The 18,133-nt window shown below is 40.0% G+C and overlaps 2 protein-coding genes across 2 annotated transcripts in view; one reads left to right on the plus strand and one right to left on the minus strand.

Moving 5' to 3' along the window:
- Positions 1-483: 483 nt before the first annotated feature.
- LOC109405236 (uncharacterized) lies at positions 484-15,108 on the plus strand. The gene is made up of 2 exons (XM_019678269.3): positions 484-1,696; positions 14,514-15,108. The coding sequence occupies exons 1-2, from the start codon at positions 574-576 to the stop codon at positions 15,047-15,049; spliced, it is 1,659 nt and encodes a 552-aa protein (XP_019533814.3). The 5' UTR covers positions 484-573; the 3' UTR covers positions 15,050-15,108.
- Positions 15,109-15,139: 31 nt separating this feature from the next.
- LOC109405223 (fatty-acid amide hydrolase 2) overlaps positions 15,140-18,133 on the minus strand; it is a 45,917-nt gene continuing 42,923 nt past the window's right edge. Inside the window, exons 4-5 of the mRNA XM_019678257.3 lie at positions 15,737-16,305; positions 15,140-15,670 (exon numbers count right to left, since the gene is read on the minus strand). Coding sequence (XP_019533802.3) covers positions 15,398-15,670; positions 15,737-16,305 — 842 coding nt within the window. The 3' untranslated portion in view covers positions 15,140-15,397. The remainder of the gene's footprint in view (positions 15,671-15,736; positions 16,306-18,133) is intronic.

The following is an 18,133-nucleotide window of genomic DNA, read 5'->3' on the forward strand; positions in this document are numbered from 1 at the left end:
ACCCCCTTAGACTTAATCGTTTCCGCTAAAATTTTGAACATAGCTTGTGGGAGTCCAAGACAACTGATTCAAGCGGTAAAACTTGACCTTTTTCGGAGAATTGATCATCTCGTCACCATTCAGCTCATTACTACAAAATTTGATTTAATCTAGTATTTCACTGATACTGCTTTAATGCATTTCAATACCATGTTATGGCTCTTAAAAAAAGAAAGGTACTGCACAATTTCCTAGTTTTCGGAAGACTTCGTCATGGTGAAGCTAAAGCAAGCAATAAAATATTTCCCTATAATAACGTCTGCCGACCAGGTGAAAGAAATCGACTTGTAAGGATTCTTTCTTCGTTCCACGCAGGGTGCCATCCATGATCGATTTATTGCATTCCTATTATGGCATAGTGGCTCAATGCTACGTTTTCACCTGACCACATTCAACCCTGTTCGTCTTGTAGTGTCCGTAACCGGGGTTGGCACTGAAGCGAGAATTCCATCGGCAGATTGAACGAAACCCCAACGCTGTCTGGTTCGGTCTGTCTCATAGTTTCAGTTAAGCTCCCGCCCATCTCCAACGATAATGATGTTCCGTGATAAAACTGGACCCGATTTGATAACATTTCGCGGATTTACCCCACCTCCACCGAACGAGGATGACCTCCTGGAACAACGAAGAGCCTGCTCCCTGCTTGCGACGGAGACGGAGAAACCTGCCAACGGCGACAACGACGATGGTCACGGTTCGTCGCCGAATCTGTCGTTGTTCTTCGCGAGCCTGTGCGTGATTGATCTGTTTGGGGTGTTCCCCATAGTGGCGTTGCCGAAATCGATTATATCGTGCGGATTGTATGGCATTCCTTTGGTGTTGTTGGTGGTCACGTTGCAAATATATACGGCAACTGTGTTGGGCCGCTGTTGGACCATTGCCGAAAAGTTGGATCCGTCCATTGTCCGGAAGAATCGCTATCCGTACGCGGCCATTGCGGAGTTTACCTATGGGAAGCGGATGAGTGTGTTCGTTACGGTGCTGTTGGATATGACGGTATTCGGCGGAGGCATTCCGAATCTGCTGGTCGCTTCCCAGAACCTTCAGCTGATGGGATCGAAACTAACCGGAGGTGAATTTGAGTTTTCGTTTTGCTACTGGTTGGTGTTGATTGGAATGTTTCTGTGTCCCATTATGTGGTTGGGAAGCCCCAAGAATATGCGGCCTTTGGCTAGTATTTCGGTGTTAATTTGTAGCAGTGTTGCCGTCTTGACGTGGTTGTCCATTGGTAGGGATACGTTTGTGACGAATGTGAATGGAACGGTAGTGCCGAGGGATGATTTTGAGCCTTTCAAGGGCATCGAGCTGGGTATGCCATCGTGGATTCGACTGTTGAAGGCCTATGGAATCATAGCGTTCCAGTTCGATATTCATCCCATGCTGCTGACGATCCAGGTCGATATGGAAAAGAAACGGAAGATCGGCAAGGCGGTATTCCTCGGGCTGATGGCCACTTGCACGTTGTCAACGGTGACGACGGTTTTTGCTGCGTATCGGTATGGGATGGATACGACCAACAATGTGTTGCAGATCTTGCCGAAGAGTTGGCCGCTGTACATCACTATCTTGCTGGTAACACTGCAGCTGTGCCTTTCTAGTGCTGTGGGGAATTCGGCGCTCTTTCAACATGTGGAGGATGTGCTGGGCGCTTCCAGAGGTAAGTGGTTCAATACTTAGAACATGAAAATGGGACCAATGCGTATTGAAATGTAACTTCTTGCAACTTTAGTTTTCTTTTCTAGACTGTGTTATTCTTTGAATCATTCTTCAGCCTATTTGGTAACGTGTGCCAAACAAATGACACACAAAACTCTGCTAGATATTTTCTTATAAAACAGAAATTTGAAATATTTTCCAATAATTTTGTCTATATATATATATATATATATATATATATATATATATATATATATATATATATATATATATATATATATATATATATATATATATATATATATTATTAGCTCTTTTAACTCCAGTATCTTTCAGCCTTTAAATTACTTTTTTTTTACTGATTTGAAGAATCTTGAATCATTCGAACTAGTGAATAACGTTAGAATGTATAGATTGTTTCGATGATTTATATCTCTCATCTTTATACCATTCGTCACGATGATGAATATATTGAAAGAAAATCAAACATTTTAGATCATATTTGTGAATGGAAATTATGGAAAAGATAAACGTCAGAATGCATTTTTTATGTGCTTCGAACCAGCTTATTTGACACATTTTCAGACATTTCAATGATTTGCATTGGGATGATTGATACAATTTTGCAAAGGAATTTTCATTATTCAAGCATTGTTTCCTTTGAGACTTTTTTTCCTACTTCTGTCGGGTTAAAGATCATTACATTCATTTTTATAGCTATTGTGATATACAGGGGGTGGCCACAATGTTTGGGATAGGCAACTTTTTTTCTTTCACAAAAAAGTTCAACATGGTGTAACTTTTCATAGAATGCATCGAATATTCTCAAATTTTGACTGTTTATTAACCTATTATATGTGCATTGAAGTGCTCATTGAACACTAAGCTGAGAAGCAGGCTTTGTCCCAGTGAGGACGTTACGCCAAGAAGAGGAGGATTTGCTTCAGTGGTACAAATTTCAGCTTGATTGGTTAATCTTTCGCGAAGTTATAACTGATCTGGTAAAGCACTATTTTTAAGACTATCAATTTTTGAACTGTCATATCTCGGAGACTAGTGAACCGAATTGAATGAAATTTTGAGCGATTATCAACAATATAATAATGCTTGAAAACTCATCAGAACATAGATACTTTTTAAAAGTTGAAAAAAAGTTATGATGGTTTGACATTTTCACCCATTTAGAGGAAAATGAGTCAAATTTACTATACTGCACAAAAATTACTAAATGTGTTCTTCCTTTAATCCAAATAGGCACTAAGGGGCTGTCCATTAATTACGTAAGGGTTTATAAGGGGAGGGGGGGTTCGAAAAATCTTACGTGCCATACAAAAAATTTTGGGTTCTCATACAAAAAATCTTACAAGGGAGGAAGGGGTGTTGAAAAACTGCAAAAAATCCCTTACGTAATAAATGGACAGCCCCTAATATATCTTTTTATAGATATCTTATGAACAGAAGTAGAAAATCTTTGGATATCAAAAACACATTGTTGTAAAAAAATGCATTTTTTTCGAAAAAGATACAAAAAGTGCCGATCCATCATAACTTTTTTCAACGTTTAAAAAGTACCCATGTTTTCAATAATTTTCAAGCATTAATGTATTGTGAATGAAAGTTCAAAATTTCATTCAATTCGGTTCACTGGTCTCCGAGATATGACAGCTCAAAAATTAGTAGTCTAAAAAGTAGTGTTTTACCAGAACGGTTATAACTTCGCGAAAGAGTAACCAATCGAGCTCAAATTTGTACATATACTAGGTTAACAAACAGTCAAAATTTGAGAATATTTGATGCATTCTATGAAAAGTTACAGCATGTTGAACTTTTTTGTGAGAGAAAAAAAGTTGCCTATCCCAAACATTTTGGCCATCCCCTGTATGTACATCAGGTTGTCTTACTACATGGAAAACACTGAAAAATCTGGAATTATCAGGCGATTTTGTTTGATCTAAAAAAAAAAAAAAAATTGGAAATCTCAGAGAATTTTGCAGTCAATCAGGTTTTTTTTAAATTTGAAGTTGTACTATTTCACAATGTCTATATATTCTAGGTTCAAATGTTTTCCAACATTAATAATAATTCAGCAGCTCCAAGACAAACGAGTTAAAAATCAAAAGAATAAATCTAGACTAACATTTGAAAAGGGCGGAAAAACCATTGCAAATTTTCACTTGTTCTGTCCCTCCTTGGCGTATTTCAATATTTTTATGCAAACTTTTCCCGTTAACAGATAGAGGGGAGTCAGATCTATCTATTATTGGTAAAAGATTTCATGAATAATGGAGCGTAAGCCTAGAAGGGACTGGAGAAGCAGACATTCGAAATGGTTGTTACGCCCTTTTCAAATGTTGGTCTAGAAATATAATTAGCAGTATTAATATTAGAGCAATATAGATTTTAAGAATATTCAGATCTGTCGCTATGCCATTGCTTGCAACTCTGAGAATTTCAAAATTACAGGTGTGGCTTTTAGGAGCGGACCAGGTGTGGTGGTTATAGATCTGTGCGCCGACTATATTTTGCTCGGTGGCGGCGTGAGGGCCATTTTTGGCCAGCGGTGGCGGCGGCGTGAATCGACCAAAATTTGACCATAATTTCAACATTGGCAAAGCAAAGAAGTTGTCATTACGCTCTATAATTTGTAATCTGAGCTTTTTCATGACCATTGATGACATAAACTATTACGTTAGAAAGAAAACCATATTTATTTCTGTTCGGGTACGTCACTGTCACCAGTGATTAGACCTACTGAGACATTTTTTTTTAGTTATGGGCATAACAGAGCCGAAATGATTTATTCATTTTTGTTTTTAAAATTTTTAACCTAATACTATATTAGGTTGGATAGCCGAAGTACTCGCGGCTGTTTTGAGGTTAGGGATAACAACTATTTATAATTGGAAAGGAATATTGAGACATTACCGGTATCCTTAGTGTGATGCATGTTGCATCACTCCATTGCAAAAGAAGGACAATAAAATATTGATTTTGCTACAGTTCTTTGTTTTGTTTTCTCAGAACCTTCAGAAGCTATGAAACTTGATAATAAATTCACACTGTTTACACTAAGGCATCCCCGAATTATTTCAAAGAGGAATTTCAGGAGGAATCCTAGGAGGAGCCTGAAAGAAACTCCATGAAAAAAAAAATCTGTACTAATCTCTGCAGGAACTGCTGTATGAATCCCTGAAGAAACTTCTGCAGGAATCTCTGGCGGTTCAAGAATCTCGTTAAGAGATCCCTGTAGAAAATGCTGAAGAACTCCTTGATTGAAGTTTTCGAGGAATTTCAGAAGGAAATCCAGGTTTCCCCAAATGAACTCAAGCAGGGATCCCAAGGGAATTTGTAAAGAAATTCGAGAAGGATTTCAAAAGGATTTCCAGAAGAAATCAACGAAAAATATCGAGAAGGAATCTCTGAAGGAATTCCAGGAGAAATCCCTGAGAAAATACTAGGAGGAATTTCCGAAAGAACTCCATGAGGAATCCTCGAAGGAATCCCATATGGTATTCCTGAAGGAATTTCAGGAAGAATCTCCGGAAGAATTATAAGAGGAATCCTCGATATTACTCTGGGAGGAATTTGCGAAAGAATTCCAAGATAAATCCCCCATAGAATTCCAGGAGAAATTCACGAAGTAATTCTAGGAGAATCATCGAAGGAATACCAGGAGGAAACCAGAAGGAATACCATAAAGAAATTCCATGAGGAAATCCCGAAGAAATTTGTAGCCTTTGCTACATCTCCAGAAATATGCCAGATATAATTCCATTAACAGATTCAATATCCATATAAAAATGACCTTTAATGAGTGCATCAATGCCCACTAAAGATCAATTACGTTGCGCCGAACGGTTAGGCAACATGCTCACTATAAAAAGCTTTTCCAAGAACTTTAATCGGCCTTCAATCGGCCGCGATTGAAATATCCGAAGGTCAAGTACGTTTGGAATTTCCGGAGACAGTCTGGAAAGAAATGGCGCGACCGAACCCAAAACTGAGCGAGCCTTCAACATAGGCCGTTACACTACCGAACTATTTCGAAGAAGTTCGTGGGAAATGTCGAACTTCTGTTGAGTTCGATCGATGGAACCTTCCCTAATCTGAGGATCACGGTTTCATGTTACTTTCATTCGATCCGCAGATTAGTGTAGAAGTGACGTGTCGTGGTTCGTTCGTTGAAGAAATCGTGAATTGTAAGTTACCGTAACGGAGTGATATTTCTATAGTTTAATTTGTTCTTTGTTCCTTTTGTTAGTCCATTGTTCAAGCTAGGAAAGTAGTGCGTTAAGGGTTTGTGCGTTTTCCTACAATAGGACTTACAGGTAATGTGCTCTTTGTCATTGTGCTCGTTTTAAGAAAACCCGTGCCTGTGGACTGTACGTGAATAGCCCGCCGGCTACATTCTTCCACAGCGACGCTTCTCTGCCGATCGACTCGGAACTTCCGGCGAACGAATACCGCCGAAGAAACGGCACGTATACACGCCGCTTAGCGAGCTTCTGTGGTCGTCAATTGCCACATGCCAGGCCCGTCTTGCAGGTCGTTCAAGGTTGCGCAACAACAACCCCCACGTGCCCCCCCCCCCCCCTACACGTGGTCCAGGGGTCGCTTGACCGTCGACGCGACACACCAGGAGCGCAGAATCAGCAACAGATAAACGACAACTCCGTAGCTGCTCGGTGAGTCTGTTCTTTTTTGCACCGTTTTTTTGTGGAGTGGGGTCGTCCGGTGAGGACGCCTCGGAGAAGTTTTTTTTTGCCGACCTTAGGTCGTGGATAATCCTGGACGTCTAGTCTAACACAGCGTCCGCAAATGGAAGGTTGGGTGATTGCTTGAAGCCGAAAAGCACGCGCACGTATTTTATGACCGGCCCACCCAACCTATTGTTTGAGTCACCCGGCTTGATGCAGCCGTGGCTAGCTTGTCGCACCGCATCAATGAAACGCGTACACGAATAGAGCACATGCATGCATAACAAGATACCGATAGACAGCTAGGAAAAGTAGAAAACGCACTAGTAGAGTAGGACTGAACAGGAACACATGTATATACAACAATAATACACCTAGGTTAGCTAATCATGATGTTAGAATAAATAATGTTGATTATACTCTGAATAAATGGGTTTAGTTGGTTGTTAGTCAAATTGTATGGATTTAATGTTTCAGTTCTACGAAAGTCAATTTAAGTTATGGTGATATTGTTCCGTTGCTCCGCGCTTTAGTGTAATGTTGTTTGCGTGGCGCAATTTGACTGTAGTCTTGCGTATACTCTTCTACGCTGGTAGCGCCTCTAGCGGGAAGTAGTGAAACTGCCAGTGATGAGAAATAGCATGCGATACTAATGTCCCACTGTTTTTTAGGTATGGGTGACATCTTACCGCGTTCTTTGGAGGAATGGTTTTGTAGTGTATCGGATTATGTTGTTGCGTAGGGTAATCACCCCAGTTCATGTGTAGGAAGTAGATGCGCTGGCTCGATCCTACTTTCTTCGGGAATTTCAAATGGACTCGCCCTGAAGAGTCTCAACCGGGCAAATTTAGAACTTGTCGTGCGGTCTCCTTACGGAGTGGCGCTTAAGCCGCATGATTTATTCCCAGATCGGCCAGTGCCGGCTACAAATTCAGGAGGAATTCCCGAAGAAATTCCAGGAGGAATCCTCAATGGAAGTTCCGGAGGACTGCCCGAAAGAATTCCAGGAAAAATCCCCGAAAGCATTTAAGGAGGAATTTTCGAATTAATTCCAGGAGGAAATGGAACTTCACGAGGAATTCCCGAAGGAATTCCAGGAGAAATCCCCGAACAAATAACAGGAAAAATCCCTACATGGAAAGGAACCCCTGAAAGAATTCTGGGAGGAATCTTCGAAGGAATTCTTGGTGAAAACACTGAAACAATTCCAGAAGGAAACCCCAAAGGATTTCCAGAAGGACTCCCGAAGGAATTCCATGAGGAATCCCTGAAGCAAATCCAGGAGGAATCTTCGGAGGAATTATAAAAGAAATCAACAAGGAAATTCCAGGAGGAACCCCCGAAGAAATTTCAAGAGAAATCCACATTAGAATATCAGGAGAAAGCCCCGAAAGAATTTCAGGAGGAATCCATGAAAGATATCCAGGAGAAATACCCGAAGGAATTCCAGGAGGAATCCTCAAAGGAATTCCAGGAGGCATTCCAGAATGAATTATAGGATGGATCCCCAAATGAAATCCAAGAAAAATCCCTAAATGAAGCAGCAGAAACCCCTGGAGGAATTCTAAGAGAAATCACCAAAGAAATTCTACAGAATATTAGAAGGAATCCCCGAAAGAATTTCAGGAGGCAATCTGGGAAGAAACCCCGAAAGAAAATTTAGGGAAAATCTCCGGAGGAATTCCAATAGAAATCCCCGAAAGAATTCAGGAAAAGCCAGGAGAAATCCTCGAAGGAAGTCCAAGGGAATCCCTGAAGAAAATCTAGGAGGAATCGCCGAAGAAATTACAGGAGAAATCCCTGCAGGGATTCCAGGGGAATGCTCGAAGGAATTCCGGTAGGAATATCCAAAGAATTCCCAGGTGGAATCCTTGAAGGATTTTCAGCGGATCTTTCCGGGTAGGGGGCAGGATTTGCAGAAGGTATTCTTTAAAGAATTCCTGGAAGAATTCCAGAAGGAAATTCTTGAGGAATGGGGCACGTTCGGTGTAGTCCTAGATTTGTAGTAATGAGCTGAAATTTTTGTATGGTGAGAAGGTCAATTCTCCGTTTCTGCAATGAAATGGTGCAAAAAGCGTGATTCCTTGCCTAAATTTATGCTGTTTGAGCAAAACTTTGGATAACTATGTTGTTTATGTTGCAAGAAATGGAGAAAACAACAACACTGTTGCCCAAAATTTTGCTCAAACAGCGTCAAATTAGGCAAGGAATCATAATACCCACGCTTTATGCCCCATTTCATTGCAGAAACGGAGAATCGACCTTCTCACCATACTAAAAGTCAGCTCATTACTACAAATCTAGTACGTCACCGATCTGTCCTATTATTGTAGAAACTCCATGAAAGATCCGTAAAGAATATCCTGGAGATATGCCTGATTATAATCCTAAGGGAATTATTGAAGGAACTCCCACAAGATCTCCTGAAAGAAATCTTGTAGGAATTCTTGAATGAGCTTCTGAAGAAATCTCTGTAACTTATGGAAGCATCCGTGAGCCCTCCTGAAAAAAATCTCAACTACAATCTGACAGAACCCCAGGAGCGATCCCTGAAAGAACTTCTGGAAGAATTGCAAAGGAAGAAATCTTGAGCAATCCTTACAGGATATTCTTCACAGGAATCTTGGAAGGAACTCTAATAGGAATCCCTGAATAAACTTCTGAGGTAATCCCTGAATTCTCCTGGAGGTATCGTTGGATCTTCGTATAAGATTCTCTGAATTAACTTCTGTAAAGATTTCTGAAAGAACTTATGTAGAAATCCCTGAAGAAATTTAGGAGGAATCTCTGAAGCAACATCTGCAATAATCCCTGAAACTCCTGGAGGAATCTCTGATGGAACTCATGAAAAGAACTCCTGTAAGAATTTCTAATGGTACTTCAGAAGGAATACGTTCAGCAACTTCTATACTAATTTCTAAAGACCTCCTGCAGGAATTCCTGAAGAAACTTCTCACGGGATTCTCCAGGTTGCAGTTATGGAAGGATATCTGAACGAACTCCTGTTGAAATAGCTAAGGGAACTTCTGAAGCAATTTCTAATGAACACATGGAGGCATCCCTGAATCCTCCTGGAGCTCTCAGGCGGATCCCTGAGTGAACTCCTGGAGAGATCACCGAAGGAACTTGTGGAGCAATCCCTGCAAGAACTCCTGAAATAATCTTTGAATATTTTTCTTGAGACATCCCGAAGTAATTCCAAGAGGGATCCCCGAAGGAATTTCAACAAACTCCAGAAATTTCTGATGGATCTCCTGGAGGAAACTCCTGGACTAGTTCCTAAAGAAAATCCTGTAGAAATTCCTGAAGGAACTCTTAGATTAATCTCTGAAGGACCTCCTATGAGAATTCCTGAAGGATCTTCTGGATGAACCTCTGATGTATCTCTAGGAGGCACCCCTGAATTCTCATGAAAGAATTTTTGAAGGTACACCTTTCGAGATCTTTCTGAGAGATCTTCTGAAAAAAATAAATCATCCTGGAGGCACCCTCGAAGAATTTTCTGGAGAAGTCCCAGGTGGATCTCCTGGAAGAATCTCTTAAGAAACTTCTGGAGAGATGTGAATGTGTGTTCTAAGAATTGAGAAATCAATTATTGTAGGGTAGCGAACCACTTGGGCAGCGGCCGGTATTTTGGGCACTCTTCGCTATAACTCAGTCAATTCCAAATCAATTAACTTGAAATTTTGTACACGGCTAGATACTATACGTATCTCATTGCGTTCCAAAAATTGTGTCAAATGATTCAAAATTGGTTGAGTTATAGCAGAAAAGTATCCAAAATAGGACCCTTGCCGAGATGGTTCCACTTCCCTATTGTGTGGGAAATAGTTGAGGGAATCGCTGGGGCAGGAATGAGACAACAGAATTTTCAAAGATGTTTATTGAGTTAAAACTCTTTTTGAAATATATAAGACCTCGAGTAGAGAAAGAGCATTTTTATACAGAAATCAAAAAGTAATATAAAAGAAATATGATCATTATATCATATTTAGATCTTGTATGATCTAAGCTATAGCAAAGAGCTCTTTGTTTGATCTTCAAATGTCAAATGTTTTAGATGTTCCAGGTACAGTTTTCTGATATTGTTTTCAAGATTATCATTCTAGCGCATTAAATTCGCAAAGTCCTTGGTGTGTACTACCTGGAAAAACCTGGAAAACCGGGAAACCTCAGAGAAAAATCTAAAAACTTGGAATATCTTGAATACTCCGGAAAATTTTACTTCGATAAAAAATAAAACATTGGACGGTATGAATAACAAGTAGTAAACTTTACTGCTTCTAGATCTAATCAGAAGTAGAATCCACGGAGTTCACTAAGTTGTTTGTATGAATCTGGTAGTTGAAATTAATCTAGAAATACCGTTACAAGGATGTTTTCCAGAAATTCCGTCAGGTTTTTTTTTCTCTGGAACTTCTTTAGAAATACCTCTTGGAATGGCTCCCAGGATTTCTCGTCGTATTTTCCATTCCAATTTACTTGGTATTATTTTTTTTAATTTCTTCCGGAGATTCCTTCGGATCTCTTGGCATTTTTTTTTTCCAAGATTCGAATTCTTTCCTGGATTCTTCTTTGAGAATCTTCCGAGATTCCTGTATTTATGCCGGTTTTCCAGAGAAAATCCAGAGGTTCTTTCGGTATTGCTCCCAGAGTTCCTCCTGCGTTTTGCTCAAAGAAAACTTCGCGGGGTTTCTTTCATGATTATTTCCGAGATCTTCATAAGAGTTTCTTTCAAGATTGCAGGTGTTTTCACAGAATTTCTCCCAAAGTTTGTCTCGGGATTCCTCTTACAAATTTTTAGCGACTTCTTCAGTAGTTCTTCCCTGGATTTATTCCAGAGTTGTTGCAGAAGTTGATTATGAGACTTCTACTAGAGAGTCTGCAAGGAGTAGATTTTCACGAATTTTCTGTGGAAGCTCTTGCCGTGATTTCACCCCAAGTGTCTTTTGCAATTTCTTCAAGCAATTTCAATGAGCTTTCTTCCTTAGTTTTGCCCTAGATTTCTACAGAAGTTTCAGCTGGAATACTTCTCTAAAGTTCTTACGGATTTTTTTTAAGTTTCACTGGAAATTGCTCTCAGATTTTGTTCCGGTACGTTTCTCAGAAGATTTCTTCCGGCATTGGTCCTGGGATGCCTCTCAGAGTTTTCCTGAATTTCTCCTGAACTATCTCCTATTTTTTAGTTCCTTTTGGGATTTCTCATGGAATTATTCCCGCGATTTTCTCGAAATTCTTGCCGAAAATCGTTCCACCATTCTGGATGCTCATTTTTTGCATTTCTGCAACTATTAAGCTCCAGGACTTCTTGTAGATAGCTTTCTAGGAGTTTTTATCGGAATGTCTCCTGGGATAACTTAACGAAATTCCTGGTAAGAAATTCCAAGGGAAATTTTGGAAGAAATCCAGATGAAATCTTGTGAAAAAACCCTCATAGATCTATTGAAAAAAAAACTCAATAGGTAATCCTGCGGAAAACTGGGACATTTCGGAAAAAAATCTGGGAGTAATCCCAGCAGGAAATATTAAGGAAATTCAAGGAGAAACCCTAAAAACCTTCATGAGAAATCCTGGGAGAAACTTCGGGCGAAATCTCGCGGGGACATCGAAGACAAACATCGGAAAACTATTTAGAAGAAATTCCTGGAAGAACTCAATCCTGAGAGAAACTGTTGGAAAGCTATACTGGAAAACCACTTAGAGAAAAAAGTTTTGGAACGATAGTCAGGAGAAATCCAGCGAGAAACTTGAAAAAACCTATGAAAAAAAACTAATCCCGGGAGGTACCCCAGCAGAGACTACGTGAAAACTCTCTCAGAAATTCTGCGAGAAACTGTGGTAGAAATCCCAAAATCAAAGAATTCCCGAAAGAACACCAAAAAATCTCTTGAGAAGTTATTCGGCGGAATAGTCAAAACAATCAATCGGTTCCACCAGTTTTACTCAAAGTTGTTGAAATACTATCGTAGTTTCCAATTTCCCATTGAATTTTAATTGAAATTGCAACATAACTACATCACCGCACATATAACAGACATCCAAGTCCAGTTTCAAAGTTGTGTAAGCAATTTTACAGTCAGGTCAGATGGTCTATGGAATTATGGCATGGACTTCTCGAATGTTGTTTTTTCCTGATTTTCTTGACAATTTTTATTAAAACAAATTTTTGATGGAATTGTCGAATCAATTTATTGCAATTACCCCAAAACTGAAAAAAATCTAGATATATTCCAAAGCCGATCTTTGTGTTTGTGTTATTTTCAAAGGAGTTTAGCAAAAAATACTTGGAAGAATTCAGCTATTTGAAGCGTTTTTTTTTGAGACATGCACATTTCACTTCCACTAATTTTTGAGGATATTTTTGTAAAGTTTTTAAAAGTATATAATTATAATTAACAAAAAAAAAGAAATCAAAAATAGGGTTATTAAATTTGGAATTATTTTTGAATTATAAATTTTTAAAATTTCCCCTGGGAAAAAACCTTGAAAACTCAGGGAATTTTATTTTGCCTTATGAGTAGACACCCTAGAATTATGTGATCCAGCATATTGAAGTGACAGATTCTTCAAAAATAGTTTCAAACGGGTTTAAACACCGGGTGTTCAAAATATATACCGTACGGGGTCCAAAATGCATTGGGATGTCCAAAATAGTAAAAAAATGATGCAAGCTAATGTCCTCTAGGGGTCCTTAATTCGACCGTTACCCTATTACATAGTATGACACTCAACTCTGGTTTTTAAACTTGGTTCATTTGAAAGACCCTGGGAAATGTTTTATTGTTTGCCTCTTAACCTAATTTACAGCTCATTTGCCCACTGAGGCACTACGAGAGCGATTACAGCTAAAAGCTGAACCTACAATTTGTACAGCGCCTACATTTATTCTTTCTACTATATCGAACCAGTATTTGTGCTGCTTTCACATCTCTACTCTACCAAGTAAAAATGAATGCTGAACAGTGAGAGTATTAGCTGAACATTGGCTGATTAATTGTTGCGGATTGCTGAATACAATGACAGCTGAATATTGGTCAGAAGTATTGCTTGTTCAACCAGCATTACATAGATAGCTGAATATCAAGTTGAATAGCATATTATTCATACAGCTGGTAGTAAGAGAGCTTTGAAACGTGCACTTCTATGCAGAATTAACCATCTGTTATTCAACCTTTTATTAAATATTTTTGACAGTTGACCAAAGCAGTGTTTTCACGGAGTCCACATAGCTTCTTCAGCCTCAATACAGCTTTAGTTCAACTTATGTTCTAGATTATTCAGATACAACAAGCATTGCTCTCGTTTTCGAGGATATGTATACATTTGTGTGTGGTGAAGGTGAGTGGTTATAAATCAGCAGTTCCGAGTTCAATTCCCAGTTTTCCCATAGATTAATTTATACATTCCTAAGCATCTCTTCTGGGAATAGAATGCCGCAAAAAGGTGAAAATAAGTTTAAAAAATGTTCATTTCTTATTTTAAACCAAATTCAATAAATTTAATTGATTGCTGACTAAGCGCATATTAAGCCTTAAATCAGCCTTTCAATGAACCACAAACCAGCTTAAGGTTGAATAAAATCACCTAAATTAGATGTTTAGGGGCTGAATGAAGGATTATATGTATATCTTGTGCTCAGATTTTGTTCAAATGAAGGCTGCTTTAAAATGGTTGGAAAAACGATTACTCAGCATCAAATTGTTACCTGGGTGTCCATGTGTGGTGTTGATGTGTGGCTGCTGTTCCTTTTCCAGTCCGATTGAGGGTACATTATGAGTTGCCATTTCGCCGATACCCAATTGTCCGGGTCCGTTAGAGCTATGAGAGCTCAGGAGAGGGTCAAGTGCCAGCCGCTGTCGGGGGGAAGAGCAACTGACGCAAGAACAAGTGCCGGGGCTGGGATCAAACCCATGACCATCCGCTTATGAAGTGAACGTGTTATCACTGTGCCACGAGCCCCGGCGTACCTGAGAAATACCGTTTTTATCTGAGCTGAGATAGGCACCTTGTACAAGCTCATACATCAGTTCATACTATAATTCAAAGGGAAGCTTTCAATACGTTTTGGTCCAGCTTAACAGTATTATAATCGAATCAGTAAATAAATTTCCTTATTTTTAGACTTCACAATCAAGCGATGCGTGATCCGTTCCTCGCTGGTATGGCTAGCGGTACTGATAGCCGAAATTTTGCCTCGTTTCGATGTGGTCATGGGAATCATCGGAGGAACTCTGACCGGTCCTCTCATCTTCATTCTGCCGCCGTTGTTCTATCAGAAGATGACTTCCCTGGAAGCGATCTACTACCGGGAAATGGAGCGCATCCAGAGCAGAGACACCCTGGTGTCCACCGACGATCGGGAACCGCTGTTCCCCAGCGCCTACGGATCGATTGGACCGCATTCCTCGACTGAGATTCGGCGAAGTTCTCCTCCGACTTTGAATTGGATCGGCGAATGCTTTTCGTTTTGCAACTATCGGTTCCACCAGTTTTGTCGGTTTTTGTACAGTGATTGCATATTGTCGGGGGCAGTCATCATATTTGGAATCGGGGCCACTCTCATTTCTACGTATTACAACATTTTCGACGTCAAGGACATCGGTACGCAGTTCTGGGGATCTTGTGCCGCAAATATTACATTGGTTAGTGATCTCTAAAGCAGAGAAGGTGACGACATTTCAGCAATAGACAGAAACAACTTTGTACAACTATGGGTTTTCTTTTCTAAGAAAAAATTGAGAAGACCATTTTTATCATAAAAATTCCTGTAATTACGTTAAGATCGATTTCGCTTTCAAATTAAATTTGAATGCTATTCACATTATCACACAGCCTTTCGTTCGCGTCGCAAGCACACAATCACACAAAGTTTTCAAATATCTTTTGGCTTAGCGTTCTTTGTCCTCCTTACGTACAAATAAATACGGAAATCCATTCCCCACCTTTAACAACGTTAATCCGATAAAAATTAACAAACCATTTTACCTCCAGTGAGACGAAAGCTCTCATTTCGGTGCCTTCCATCCACCGAATGCAGCTTCCAATTCGCGTGCAATGCAGAGACTTAGCCGGTCCTGGTAGGGAGCGGCCACTACCTGTATGCCGATGGGCAGGCCCTGTTTGTTGAATCCCAACGGGACGTGGGTTCCGGGGAATCCGAGCGCATTGAAAAGCATCGTGTACGTCACACCGGTAATGTGACCGAATGAGTCGTAGTGTCGGATAGCTGGCGTCGGATAAGTCGGCAAGAACAGCACTCCTTCCGTGCCCAGGGTTTCCTGAAATCAGTGAGATCAGATCAATATCAAGCTGCAAACGTAGAAAAAGTCACGAACGAAACTTACAATCAACTGCTTTCGGAGTGCGTCCTTCATTCGCAGATATCGCTGCTGATCTTCGGGGCTGAACAGATGCTTCGTATTGTACAGGATGTAGAACACGATCCCTGCAAGAGTGAACTGCGATCGGCCGATGAGCGACTTACCCAACTCCAACAGCAGACTGTGCTTCTCCTTGGGGTTCTCCCGGCTGTCAAACATGTTCGGCACGTCTTCAAGCGACTGCAGCGTACACATGGCCATCTCCATGCTGTGGTTCAAGTTGTCGAACTCGGCCCGTTCCGTCTGGAGGCCGTGATCCTTGAAGAACTGCACCGCACGGTACATGGCGATCTTGATCTCCTCCTCGACCGGGACGAATGCCACGTTGAAGCCGAAGTCTTCCATGTAGTGAATCTTGATGTCTTTGGTGTAAACCGTTTCATCTAGGCGAAGTTTGTACGCTTTCGAACCGGCCATGATGTGGACCAGGGTGGGGAGATCCTTCGAGTAGCGACACATCGGACCCACCGTGAGGAAGTTGCGGAACTTTTCGTCCGAAGAGAATGGGAAGTGTCCGTTGATTGAAATGACATCTGGAGAAAGTAAGAGAATGAAATGACCTTTTTGGAAATAGTACGAGGAAGTATTCTAAGCCGAAAATATCCCCTGCGGAGTGTGCATGAGACACACTTTATACTGGGAGCAGTTACGCCAGTACGTTTTTCACAACAGTAGGCCTAGCCTAGTAGGGGGAGGGGTTAGTTCCTGATATTGCTACGAACCATGTATTGGTATTGGCGAAAACGCTTCCCCTCGGGGATCTTAACAATCGTTCAAAAATGCGACGTCATTTAAAATACGTAATTTCTGTAGAAACATTTGGAGGAGTTCCCGGATGAATACCTTGCGTAATTTATGAAGGAATCCCAATTGAAATCTCCTAAAAAATCCCTAGAAGCATCCCAAGAGGAATTCCTGGATAAATCTCTGGAGTAATTCCTCTAAAGAAATCACTGTTATTCCTGAATCGATACAGGTTTCTTGATGAAATCATAAGAGAAATACACTACCCGTCATAAGTACGGACTCACAAAAAGTATTGCAACAGTATTGCATCACCCTGACTCACCTAGATATCTCCAAAATCTGAGGACTTAGAAAGATGCTGTCTTCGGGAAAGTTATTCAGAAGACCAAAAGCAACAACTTTTCTGAAGGCGGCATTTTTGTAGGCGTTCTGGTTTTAGAGATATGGATATCGAGGTGAGTCAGGGTGATGCAATATTGTTGCAATATTTTTTGTGAGTCCGTACTTATGACGGGTAGTGTACATAACTGAAGCAATACCAAGAGATATTTATGTAGGAGCACCTTCAAGAATTCCAAGCAAGAGGAATCACTGGGAAGTTTATAGAAAAATTCGATAGGAACATCTATAGAGGAATCCTGAAGAAATTCCCAGATCGATTTCTCGATAAATTGTTTGAGTAAATTCTGGAGAAATAACTGCAGGCATCTGTAGAAGTATTTTTAAGAATTCCCTAGAGAGATCCCCGGAGAAATCCCCGATAGAATCTCTGGAGAAATCTTAGCAGAAATTTTTGAAGGAATTATAAGAAGAATTCCAGAAGGAATTCTAAGAGGAATTCCTAAAAGGATGCCTAGCATAATCCTTCTACAAATACCAGGTTGAATCCACGGAGTAGTTCTAGGAGTAATTTTTGGATACATCCCTAGAAGTGTTCCTGTACAAATTCCTGCAGGAATACCAACAAAATTTTTGTTCCAAAGTTCAAAAGTCCCTTAAAAACCTGTTATTTTTTGAGGCCCATATCACCGCCAATTTGCATCCGATTTCAAAATCCTAGGTGCCATTCGAAAGATAATCAGACTTATTCTGCGCGGCGTGTGAGGTGAGACAGATGGTTTCGTCTCACGTGACGTGAGACGACTAATGTAAATCAAATGGGGTGAGTCGACTTTTGTCATCTCATTCGACTCGTCTCACCTCACACGCCGCGCAGAATAAGCCTGAATAGCATGAATTGAAGATGATTTTGGTGAAATTTGTACGTAAATATTTATGCCTTAACTTAAGATACAGTTGTAAAATTTACTAAAAAATAAATTAAAACTTACGGCAGTGTCGATGAAAATTGGGTTGTCCAAATTTTGAAATGAGGTGGTATATACTAATTTCTATCAGCTTTCAATTGCTAAGCTTGATAAAGCTATACAATCTAAAAAAAAATATTGAGTAAATTAACTTCTGAGGCCATCGACCAAAAGTTTGGAGTCTTTCCCTCAAAATGATGTATCGGTCAAAAGTTTGGGGTCATTTTAGTAAAACATGGAAAAGTGATTTGTTGATATTTTTGTCATCTTTTATTCAATTTTAATTCTTCTTTGCTTATTTTAAACA

This window comes from Aedes albopictus, chromosome 1 (genome assembly GCF_035046485.1).
Source record: "Aedes albopictus strain Foshan chromosome 1, AalbF5, whole genome shotgun sequence".
NCBI lineage: Eukaryota > Metazoa > Arthropoda > Insecta > Diptera > Culicidae > Aedes > Aedes albopictus.